Source organism: Clupea harengus, chromosome 15, assembly GCF_900700415.2.
Source record: "Clupea harengus chromosome 15, Ch_v2.0.2, whole genome shotgun sequence".
NCBI classification, from domain to species: domain Eukaryota; kingdom Metazoa; phylum Chordata; class Actinopteri; order Clupeiformes; family Clupeidae; genus Clupea; species Clupea harengus.
The window spans coordinates 26,799,822-26,812,309 of NC_045166.1; the positions used below are offsets into that span (position 1 = coordinate 26,799,822).

The 12,488-nt window shown below is 45.9% G+C and overlaps 1 protein-coding gene across 1 annotated transcript; it reads right to left on the reverse strand.

The window, feature by feature from the left end:
* Positions 1 to 1,260: 1,260 nt before the first annotated feature.
* LOC116223753 (signal transducer and activator of transcription 1-like) lies at positions 1,261 to 6,558 on the reverse strand. Its single transcript, XM_031581605.2, has 6 exons — positions 6,349 to 6,558; positions 6,120 to 6,209; positions 5,823 to 5,901; positions 4,803 to 4,894; positions 4,191 to 4,342; positions 1,261 to 1,438 (listed from the first exon to the last, which is right to left on the reverse strand). The coding sequence occupies exons 1-6, from the start codon at positions 6,415 to 6,417 to the stop codon at positions 1,276 to 1,278; spliced, it is 645 nt and encodes a 214-aa protein (XP_031437465.1). The 5' UTR covers positions 6,418 to 6,558; the 3' UTR covers positions 1,261 to 1,275.
* Between the last annotated feature and the right edge of the window lie 5,930 nt (positions 6,559 to 12,488).

Below are 12,488 nucleotides of genomic sequence, written 5' to 3' on the forward strand. Positions count from 1 at the left end.
ATATTCAACCTAGACTATTGTGGTTGTCACGGTTCTCGATAAAATACACATAATCATGATACATCATTATTTTTTCCACACTCAAAAGTGGTATCTACAAAATTGTGACAAACCAACATATCAAAAAAGTTTGTTCTTGGTGTCATGACCACAACAACTTGCCTTGAAATATTTGTGGAATATGGGCAGTTGTAGGGCTGGATAAGATGTGCTAAAGATTCAACGCAAGGGAGAAGTTCATACAAATTTCACTTCACTACACTTCTAGTGGTAGTCTCATGTGGTGTTGATTCACTTTCTATACTGGGTAGGAAGATTGTTTGCACACTTTTTATACTATAAAATGTATACCACACAAAATGTAGCTTGGAGTTGTCTTGAGGCATATAGCTGAATTTCATGTGTGTTTTTCCAATGCGTTGCCACCCAGAGTGATGGGGTTGTTCTTGTAAATGTGTGTGTGTGGGTGAGTGTTTGAGTGAGTGTGTGTGTGTGTGTTGTGGCATCACGATGGGCCAGCTGGCAGAGGGGTGTGGTGTTCGTGTGGAGGTCTGGCTGCCACACCACAAGATGGCTGCCAGTGGCACTACATCTCCCAGAATGCAGCAGCACCCAACCAGGTGTAGGTGCTTAAGGCACCTGATGGAAGGGGCATTTAAGACAGGTGGTGCCTGTTGTGAAGGAGCGAGCTACGAGAACAGAGAACAGAGAACAGAGAGCACTTAGCACTTAGCACTTAGCACTTAGCACTTAGCACTTAGCACTTAGCACTTAGCACTTGATGTGCGGGTGAAGCCGTTGTGGAAACGCTTGCTGAAACGCCTGCTAAGCCGCATCCGGAAGGGGGAAGGCTAGCCCCAAGCCGGGAAGGACCTGGACGGAGGAACTTTAAGCTGCAACTACAGTGGGCAGGATGTAAGTGAGGAGCAACTTTATGAAGCCTATGTTTTTGCCTTTGAAGAACTTTTATGTTTGCTTCCTGAAAGACTTTGTGTTTGGTGAATAAACCTGATCCTCGTTTGAAAGCACTTTTGCCGGCTCTGTCCTGTTGATTACGCACTGCCCTACACCCAGCTCAGTGGTAAAGCCTCTCATGATACGACTGTGTGTGTGTGTGTGTGTGTGTGTGTGTGTGTGTGTGTGTGTGTGTGTGTGTGTGTGTGTGTGTGTGTGTGTGTGTGTGTAAACCTGTGTGTGTGTGTGTGTGTAAACATGTGTTTGTGTGAGTGTATGTAAACTTGTGTGTGTGTGTGTGTGTTAATAGTGTTTGTGTCTTCACCTGACTATAACGTTCTTGAGCTGCACCATGGCACGTTCCTCCAATGAGTTGACCCCCTGATTGATGGGGTCGTTTTCGTATGTGTACTTCTGCACCAGCTCCTGCAGCTTCCTCAGCTGCAGTTGCACCTGCTTCAGGCTCTCCGCCACCGACGTGAACCTGCAGGGGTCAAAGGGCAACTGTTCTGAACCACGACCTCAGAAACATAATTCATAATCTCGCACCGCCCCCTGGCCCCTATAATGCAATGTTGCTTCAGAGATTCTTTACAGTAAAATTGTCGTTGAATAACTGGCCTTATTTAATTTAAAGTGTTATATTAACAGTTATCAGAATCAGAATCAGAAAGGTTTTTACTGCCAAGTAGGTTTTCACCTACCAGGAATTTTTTGTGGTATGTTGGTGCAAACAATAAACATACACAATAAAAAATACACATATTAAGTTATTTTTCAAACAGCAGGAGTGTGCAAATAAGAGATCGGGATTAGAGTCCGTGTTGGGGGGGCGGGGGTCCCGGGCCTTGTTGATGAGGCCAACCGCAGACGGGAAGAAGCTGCTCAGGTGGCGTGAGGTTTTAGTCCTGATGGACCGCAGCCTTCTGCCAGAGGGGAGTGGCACAAGGAGTTTGTGTCCAGGGTGGGAGGGGTCGGCCATAATCTTCCCTGCACGCCTCAGGGTCCTGGATGCATACAAATTCTGGAGAGATGGCAAATTGCAGCCAATCACCTTCTCCGCAGAACAAATTACACGCTGCAGTCTGCTTTTGTCCTTGGCAGTGGCAGCAGCGTACCAGATGGTGATGGAGGAGTGGGGACTCAATGATGGAGGTGTAAAAGTCCACCATCATTGCCTTTGGCAGGTTGAATTTCTTCAGCTGCCGCAGGAAGTACATCCTCTGATGTGCCTTTTTGGTGAGGGAGATGATGTTTAGCTCCCACTTGAGGTCCTGGGAGATGATGGTGCCCAGGAAGCGGATGGACTCAACACTGTCAACTGGGGAGTCACTCAGGGTGATGTGGTTGGGTGGGGCTGGGTTCTTCCTGAAATCGACAACCATCTCCACTGTTTTCAGCGCGTTGAGCTCCAGGTTGTTCTGTCCACACCAGGTCACCAGATGGTCTATCTCCCACCTGTAGGCACTAGGCAGACTCATCACCACCAGAGATGAGCCCAATGAGGGTGGTGTCGTCCGCGAACTTGAGGAGCTTGACGGACTGGTGACTGGAGGTGCAGCTGTTGGTGTACAGGGAGAAGAGAAGAGGGGAAAGAACGCAGCCTTGAGGGGAACCGGTGCTGATGGTCCGGGGGTCAGAGACATGTTTTCCCAGCCGCACGTGCTGCCTCCGGTCAGACAGGAAGTCTGTGATCCACCTGCAGATGGAGTCAGGCACACTCAGCCGGAGAAGCTTGTCCTGTAGCAGAGCCGGGATGATAGTATTGAAGGCAGAGCTGAAGTCCACAAACATGATCCTGGCATAGGTTCCTGAGGTGTCCAGGTGCTGGAGGATGGAGTGAAGGGCCATGTTTACTGCATCGTCTACAGACCTGTTAGCTCTGTAGGCAAACTGGAGGGGATCCAGTAGAGCATCGGTTCCCAAACTGGGGTACGCGTACCCCCAGGGGTACGCGAAGTGGTTCAGGGGGTACGCGGGGATAAAATTTCCGCGATAACAGAAAACGGACGGAATTCGCAGAATGTACCGTTTGAAACAGAATTGCAACTTTCAGACGGAAACATCATTTTGTGCATCAAAATAGCCCAAATTCCCCTGCATTTTGTCCTGCAAGGCTGTATTTCTTTCTTATAAACACAACAACGATCGCAACGATGAACAAGCATTAATTAGAAAACAAAACCACTGAGAAAATGTCACGTCTGTGCTGAACTCCGCTCCGGCCACGCCCCCCTATTCAACACAGACCTCCGTAGCCTGTCAAATGAATTCGCTCATCTTCCCAATCGCCTGCAAATAAAGTTTTTTTTGTCTTCTGTTCTGTTGATGGCTGGCAAACAACAAGCTTAGAAGGTTTGGGTCACTTGTGGCACATATTATTCACTCATTTTAAGCCATCAATCTACCTCTGGGTGAACAAAATGAGCCGAAATGGATTAAAACGGAATTAAAGTAATAGGTGAAAAGGAAAACTTTTATTTTTTCAACGGGGGGGGGGGGGGGGTCTGAAGGGGTACGGGACTGTAAAAAGTTTGGGAACCACTGCAGTAGAGGGTCAGTGATGGCTTTGAGATGCCGCAACACAAGCCGCTCAAATGACTTCATTACAACAGAGGTCAGAGCAACGGGTCTGGTCGAGGATTTGAAACAGGCTGGTACGTGGCATTACTTCAGTGAGGAGTTAAATACCCTATGTAATACCTATTAAAATAATTGACTTATTTGGGGTTAATGTTTCAGGTTAGGGTTAGTAATGTGTAACATTATATATACTTACATAGGATTATTTACTTAAAGGAGCGTTACAAATGACAAAACATTGTATGTTACACGTTATGTGTATTATTTTTAGTGTGAAAGTTGTACATTTTCACAAAACTACATAGTGAATAGCAGTGAATAGCCGAGGACGTTGGTGGGCATGAAAGGTGTGTGTACATCTCTTTCACGTCACATACAGAATCATTAAAATAAACAATAAAAATAACTACCTACAAAAGCATACCTTGAAATGTAAAAATAAGTTCAGTAAGGACACTTGATATAAAGTGGACATGTGATTTTTTTGTGCGCCATTAAGGCCATGAATCTCCCATTACTAGATTTAACATGGAACCCTACCACGTCATCTACTATGCAAGGTAGCTTAGTCTCGTATTAATTACGAGAAAACTGCCACGGATGCTAGAACCATGAAGGGGCAATAGGGTTAGGCGCCCCCTAGTGGCGCTCACCATGACTGCAGCTGGTCGAGGCAGGTGTTGGGGGGGCCGCCGATGCAGGCGACCTGCTGGCGCCTCTTCCACTCGGGCAGCTCCTCCGTGGTCAGACTGAACTGGATGTGATCCGTCATTTTCAGAGCCTCAGCTACCTGATGCACGACCTGCTGCAGGAAGAGAGGGGGAAGTAGGTCAGTGTGATACACACACACATATGCAGACAATCACACACACACACACACACACACACACACACACACACATACACTACAATATGTAACAATGACTGAAAAAGAAACTGTAGTTCAGTGCCACATCACTATAACTCCTGACTCTCTGACATCAGTCTTCTTTTACTGTAAATGTATTTTATGCACCCCAGGTCATACAGACGACTGTATAAGACCCCAAACATACACACACACACATACACACACATATGAAGACAATCACACACACACACACACACACACTGACAATCACACACACATATGCAGGCAATCACACACACACGCACGCACACACGCACACACTCACACAACATATGCAGACAATAACACATACTGTACACACATACACACACACACACACACACACACCAGTAATGTCCAGAGGTGAACCCCATACCTCCCTCTTCATGTTTAGTCTGATGAACATCTCCTTTATCAGCAACTCCTCTCGTTTGTGCTCCTGATCCTTCAGGCCGTTCGGCTCCTGGTCTGGGAGGGCAGGCGCAGAAAAGGTTACAAACAAACAATGAAAGTACAAAGAAAGAAAGGAAGGAAGAAAATATCTTCCAAATATCTATTATGTATGCTTGTTTGTAGTGCTTTTTCAATTATGGTCTCTAAATAATCCTACCATTTCGTGGGCATTTTTTGTTACTCAAAAACAAATTACTCAAAAACAATTTCTTCCATTTTATGAAAATTTGACAGATACTCACATACATTTGGCAACCTTTGGTCACTTGTCTTGAAAGAGAATCCAATTGAGACCCAAGTAAAATGCACTTCCAGGGAGGGATTGGTGGGTAATGGTAAGGGGAGGGAGGGTGTGCTCTGTCGCTTTTTAATTTTTTTTATGGTGTTTGATGTTTGTTTACATTTGTGTCCTCTGTCAGTAATTTTTATTCGTGAAATTATTGTTTTTTGAAAAGGAAAAATATAATTGTCAATTTCACTGTTAAAGGATATATTTCTCAATGAACATATTTGAAACATTTTATGAAAATTTGGTTCAAATACTTTCCATTTAAAGGTGTAGTGTGTGGGATGTAGTGGCGTCTAGTGGTGAGGTTGCTGAATTGCAACCAACTGAATATTCCCTCCCTTTACAATGAGAACCTGCATGAGAACCTATCGTGGCCATCAAATGCCACAAAAACGCATGAGCCAGTGTTTTGGTCTGTCTGTTCTGGGCTACTGTAGAAACATTGTGGCACAACATGGCTGACTCCGTGGAAGAGGACCCGCTCCCTATGTAGATATGAAGGGCACATTCTAAGCTAACAGGAACACAATGATTTGTAGTTACTGGTGATTATACACTAATGAAAACATAATTATGAATACTATGTTCCATTTGTGCTGATAGATCCCCCTAAATACTCCACACTGGACCTTTAAAAAAGATTATCTCCATTACCTCGGCTCTGAAGAGTGTTCTTCTTGAAGTCATGCTCATCTTGAAGGTCTTCTAATGATTTTATATTTATTTCTGCATCCTGGCCAAAATCAAAATCTTATTATTACTACTACGATTTGATTTAGTTATTTATACATTATTTATGCTATTTACAACAAGGACTACAATAAAACCTAATAAAACAAAACCAGTTATAATAACAACAACAACAACAACAACAACAACAACAACAACAACAACAACAACAACAACAACAACAACAACAACAACAACAATAATAATAATAATAATAAATACCTGCACCATCTTCCTTAACTTGCTCACTTTCTTGTCCAGTTCTCTGTGCTTTCCCCCCATGCTGTTGTTCTGTGCTGAGCCTGCATTCTCCTGAGGAAAACAGTCAATTGGAAACACAATTAATGCAAAGACATAAAAAAAATGGTAATAATAAAAAAACATACTGATAATATATTGATATTTGATGCTAAAATAGGCTAACTTTCAGGGTAGTAGAGGGAGCTCATACCTCTGTTTTAATGGCCATGTTGAGGATCTTCTTCTCTTCTTTTAGTGCGTTGCAGATAAGCATAGCCATGTGCACTGGAAACTCCTGGAAGTGCTCCTGTCAAAAGATCCCCAGAGTGCATTGAGTTAGAGTTTGACTGTTCAGGATGTATGCAGTCTTGAACTGTTCAGTGTTTCTGCAGTCAATCAAGTTGAATTGTTCAGTATTTATTCAGTGTTTTGTCAGAGTGCATTGCATTAGCGTGTAATTGATTGTTTTTCTTCCATTGTTGAGTTTGGACCAACCCAAGGCAAACAAGACCAGAAGCTCCAAAGAATACAGGCAGCAAGTCGAAAACACCACAAGTTTAATAAAGAGAGTTAAACAAAATGATAGTGGTGCCACCAAACAAATGACTATGAAACAAATCTTCCAAAAATAATACAGCACTGTGTTATATTCTTTTCTATATTCAGTCTATTACACTTAATTCTAACGGGTGGTCTAGGTGGTTGTTGCAATCAAGGAAGCTGGAGCGGTTCGGATCAGAGCCAGAGATATTTATTGTCAGACAAGAAATATCACTAAGTACTTTCTGAGTCTAAGTATTCTGAGTTGAGCAGAGCTCTGAGAGTCGCCGCGTGTCGGGGTCTTCAGGAGATGGTCGTCCTTCCTCTCTGCGAGCTGGTCTGACCCCCGTCGCTCCGATCTGATCCCCTGAGCCTCGGGCACAGGCGAATTTAACTTGTGGTATTACGCAAACCGAATGGAATGCATAACAATCTCTAACACACACACATACACTACGTAAACCGACTGAAATGCATAACAATCTCTAACACACACACATACACTATGACAGTCCATCAATGTCCTTCAGCCTAAGAACCCAGGCGCCAGGAGGACCCTAACCTTACTGGAATTTGGGCCTACGGCCCTGGTAGTGGTGGAGGGGCATACACAAGCTATATGGACATGAGAAATATCACTGGAATCTAACATTCCTCCCTTTTGATCATTCTTAAACATAGTTTAAAACATCAACAACAACAGTGTATTTCTGGAAACCCTAAACAATAAACATTTTTCATGGCTCTGACATTTCTGTATGATTATATGGAAAGAAAGTACAAAACAGGGAAGGGGGGTGAGAAATTGGAAAATAAAGGACAGGAAATAATAAGACAAGGATACTTTGTCATACACTGGGAAATCCAGTGTAGGTTCTTGGGTCACTCGGGGGAAACCCTACTGAAAGTTGGGGGGAGAGGGGAAGGGAAGGTAAAGTAAAAAGAAGCATAAAGCAGGACTATCCTAATCTAAACAATTCTGGGGAGATGGGTCGGGGAATGGGGAGTTCCGTTCTCCGGTATGGCCTTCAGGGCGGCCAACTTGGGAGTGGGGGAAGTACAGGCATGGAGCACAGAGAGGGACACTCTGATGGCGATATAGATCAGGACGATAGGGATGAGTACGGGTAGAGCCATCTGGATGATTTTGGAGACCCACCCAGATCATTCAACCCCTTTCCCAAGGACCAGGGACTGGTCTCAGCAGTCAACCTCGCAACGTTAGTATGAATACAACAACGTTGGTGCAAGTGTTGAAAAAACAATACCCTCCCAAGCGGACTGCTAAAAAGTCAAGGAGGTATTGATGCTGGAAAACCATTGTCCTGAGTCCATACAATTCATGACTAAGGTCGCTGAGTCCACTGGCGGAATCGTTAGCGATTGCGTCCAGAGTGTTAACTAGGATTCTAATCTCATCGAGGGCCACAGTGGCACCATACCCAGGGATGATAGCAGCGCTGAGTTGGGGTAGCAATGGGGGAATTATTACCAAACAGATCACGCTTGGATCTGCTCTGATCAGTGGCATCACCTTTGATATGCTTTTCATCTTCAATTCCTAGAGCAGGGACCACATAGGCCATATAGCAGGAACCCGACCAGGAGACAGGGAGGTAAGAGTAAGCAGTGGACCCACATACAAACATGGACCCATTTACTGCAAGCATGGTGTCAGTGTCTTTTATACGATGGTCTGCGGCCACCCTCGTAGGGAGGGGGACTTCAATCGTGACACCATCTTGCTCGATCTGAATACCAGGGCTGCCTACGTCAGTAGTGTAGGTACATGTACTATTACCCATAACCTGTCCATTGCCGGAGTTAACCCAGCAAATAATTCCTACGGGGCGTAGCTCAATCTAATCTTAGTGGGGGGACCTGTGTCCATGGGCACCGTGTAAAAGGGGGCATCTATGGAGGGTGTTCCATAGGCAGCAGTGTATTCAGGGATTGTGAAGGGGACAGCAATGTAAGGTGGTACCTGTGAGGAGGTTTGCATTAACCCACAAACCCAACAAGCTTGCACTCCTTTAGCTTTGGCCAAACCGTGCGCAGCCTGCAAGAAGGTGTTATCTCTGTGAACCTCATGATGGCTGTCGATGTCACAATTTCCCTTTACACACAAAACATATCAACAGGGCATACAACACATGGCATTTCATTTCGGAACAGTCGTTTCAAGAGTCTTCTCCTGGGACGGCTGTTGGAGAGGGTAACAGTTCGTGGTCGGGAAAGTTCAGAAGATGGCAACACAGTTCAGATGGTGCAGATAGCCAAGCTATCTCAGGATCTCGGTCGTGATGACGATCTCCAGGTTTCCAGCCACGGAGTACATAGGATTTAAAGAACAAGAGCAGTATCAATTGGGGGGAGCAGTGTTAATCTAACACAGTTATGTTAATCTAGCACAGTTATGGCATGCTTTAATGCTAAGCAACTAAACATTTGTCTTGATTAAAGTAACCACTATTATAGCAATAAGCAAGTGTCATTCTAATCTGAGAAGTTGTACCACCAAAAACCTATACCAACATCTCACCTGGACTGGTTCGAGAGGACAGAGGAGAAACCTGCACTTTAATTCCCTAATCTTCCTTTTGTTGCTAATCCCTCCGTAAAAATAAAAAATAAGAAATTAAAGTCTTCCCGCACTCTGACCTCCCTCTGCTCACCTATTCTGTAAAACAGACGTGAAAGAGGTTTTCTGCCAGTCCAATGAATGTCAATCTTAGGCTTGCATGGATCCATTTTGCCTTGTTAGTAACCCTAATGGCAGATGGCACACTTGCTTCGTTTTCAGATTCCTTTTCCAATCGAAGGCATTTTGCGTAGTCGTTTTCCATTCCGAGATCAGTTTCCATTTCCATGTTTCCATTTCTCCTCCCCTCTTTTGTCTTGCTGCTTTTCTGGATGCGTCATCAGCTAGCGCGTTACCACGGGCTTCTGGGGTGTCCAAGTGAGTGTGAGCTTTCACCTTGACCACCGCCAGTTCTTTGGGGAGTAGCATTGCGTCCAATAAGTCTGCTACTAATTGACCATTTTTTATGGGCGTGCCTTTGGCCGTGACAAACCCTCGTTGGGCCCAGAGACGGCCGAAGTCCATTACGACACCCAAGGCGTAACGGGAATCGCAGTAGACTGTGGCAGACTTTACTTCAGCCAATTTGAGTGCTTGGGTTAATGCTTTCAATTCTGCTTGTTGTGCTGATGTTCCGGGATCCATAGATCCTGTTTCCAATTGTTCGTGTTCCGTTGTGACAGAATAATCCCCATCGCCGTCCTCGCGGCTGTCCCGCTCCCGCTCGCTGTCCAGGGCCGAATGGCGCTCTTTGCTGGCCTGCAGTCGCCTCATGGCACCCAGGTCCTGGTTGAGACGACCGTTGGCCTCCTGCTGCTCGGCCAGAGCCCCGCGTGACTGCTCAAGCTGCTTCTGAGAGTCCTGCAGTGTGGACAGCAGTGCCACCTTCTCTCGTTCCACCTGGAGCAGCTGCTGTTTGAGTTCCTGGATCTCAGAGATGTTGAGCTCACTCAGCAGGTCATCCACCAGGCTGGGGGCTGGGCGGAAGTTATCAGACTTCTTGGGCGTGGAGGCACGGTTGTCGAGGGCGTGCGCTTCGGTCATCTTGACCAAGCCGTTCTCAAAGATGTGGATCACATCGTCGTCGTTGTTGGGCTCGTCGGTGGTCAACTTGAGGCCGTCCAGTGAAACAGCAAGCAGCGAGTCGCCCAGCGCCATGTGCTGCGTCAGCTCCTTGCGGAGGGCGGCCTTCTGCTCGCTCCGTCTTGAGCGTCTCCAGGGACTCGGCCAGCTGCCGCTCCCAGATCTCCCGCAGACGGAGGGCCTCCTCCAGCTGGCTGTTCAGGTACTGGCCTTCCTCTTCCAGGCACCGCAACTCATGCTTGACCCCCTCAAACTCCACCTGGCCTTGCTTCAGCAGAGAGACTTGTTTCTGGAGGGTGATGTTCTCCTCCTCAAGCTCCGTGTAGTCCTGTAGCAGCCGGGCCTCACAGATCTTGTACTCCCTGACGTCATCACGGAGACGAGCCCTCTGAAGCTCCACCCGCTCATTACTCTCCCGGAGCTCCAGGGCCATGCTGGCCAACCTCTCGTTCTCGGCATGGGTGTTGCTCAGGTCATTCTTGGTCTGTCTCAGCTCGTTCTGCAGCTCATAGCGCCCTTGCTCCAGCTCCTCCAGTTTGTCTGTGTACTGCTCGTGCAGTTCGTCAGCCTCCTCTTTCAGCTGGCGATTCTCTAAAAGAAGAGCGTTCCCCAGCTGTGCTGCCAAGATAACCTCTTCCTCTTTCTGCCGTAGAGCAGCCAACATTTCGTCCTGGTTCTGATACACAGGTATCTCCTCGTTGTCAAAATCAAATAAGTAAAAATCCTCCTCCAAACCCATTTTGTGGGATTTCAGGCTTACATCCACTCGACTCATGGCTGTAGTTTAGAACGAAACTTGTCTGGTTCTCTTTGAGGCTACAAAATAAATAATTCAATTCACAATTTCCCAATTTATTAGCTGTAATTTTAACCACAATGTGTTTTCTCTGTGTCTTACACACTATAAACAAATTCAATTCAACTTTCCCAATTTATTAGCTGTAATTTTAACCACAATGTGTTTTCTTTGTGTCTCACACACTGCATACATTCCACAGCCCTATCTCTTATCTTCTTCACCCACACACAAAAAGGGTGTGTGCCGATCCCCACTAGCCCCACCCTCGCCCTCCTTTGGAAGAGGAGAGAGTAGTGCAGCTGATCTTTTGTTCTCGGGCAAACCAGCCCAGAACCCTGTGGGTGTCTCAGAACTATTCCGGACCAAGTTCCTCTTGACCACCCTCTGCCGTGCTGGATTCGGCGATCCGCACCTCGACTATATGTATCTTATCCAAGCCTTCAGAAAGCAAAATAACCAACGGTTTCCACACTTAGAACCAGCTAATCATAGAAACAGCCTTCACGCAACCCCGTCGAGTTGAGTTCAGGACACGTAAGCAACCTGTCGTCTAAACACAAGAACAGATCATATATCGGTTTTCGAAGTAACACTCCGAGCCTGACGTCAACCCCTCTACAGAATACGGCGAGACTGATAGAGTTAGTGTATACACAACCAAATAGCTATATCAACGAACATTAACAACAAACATTTGTAACAAGCATTTATAGCAAACATATATAACAAACATAGCATGTATCAAATGACACAGCGCTTGAATCACTGATACAGGTTAATCATCAAAAGTACTAGATCATTGATGGTACAACATTCCCACTCTTTTTGTTTTAACTGATTGGCAGACTAAAAAAAAGAAACCTAAAACAGACTTATCTAAACTAGTTCTTTAACTTCGTACTGGAACCGAGTGAGGTCAGCGAACATCACCTGGGGAAGTGTGGAGCGGTCTTCAGTCCAGATGCGGCCTTCTGTGGAATGCGTCTTCCCCGGGCCAGGCAGGCGATGTCACGACGTCACGCAGCGGCCAGTAGAGAGCTGGGGTTTCGGCACCACTGTTATATTCTTTTCTATATTCAGTCTATTACACTTAATTCTAAGGGTGTCTAGGTGGTTGTTGCAATCAAGGAAGCTGGAGCGGTTCGGATCAGAGCCAGAGATATTTATTGTCCAAGAAATATCACTAAGTACTTTCTGAGTCTAAGTATTCTGAGTTGAGCAGAGCTCTGAGAGTCGCCGCGTGTCGGGGTCTTCAGGAGATGGTCGTCCTTCCTTCTCTGCGAGCTGGTCTGACCCCCGTCGCTCCGATCTGATCCCCTGAGCCTCGGGCACAGGCGAATTTAACTTG

What these genes read in the sequence shown, in the direction of transcription:
- LOC116223753 (XM_031581605.2), bottom strand. Translation starts at nt 6,417, where the DNA reads ATGGCTATGCTTATCTGCAACGCACTAAAAGAAGAGAAGAAGATCCTC. An exon ending in GAACACTCTTCAGAGCCGAG is followed by an intron (nt 4,895 to 5,822) that starts GTAATGGAGATA and finishes CTGCCCTCCCAG; the next exon opens with ACCAGGAGCCGAACGGCCTG. An exon ending in CTCGACCAGCTGCAGTCATG is followed by an intron (nt 1,439 to 4,190) that starts GTGAGCGCCACT and finishes TGACCCCTGCAG; the next exon opens with GTTCACGTCGGTGGCGGAGA.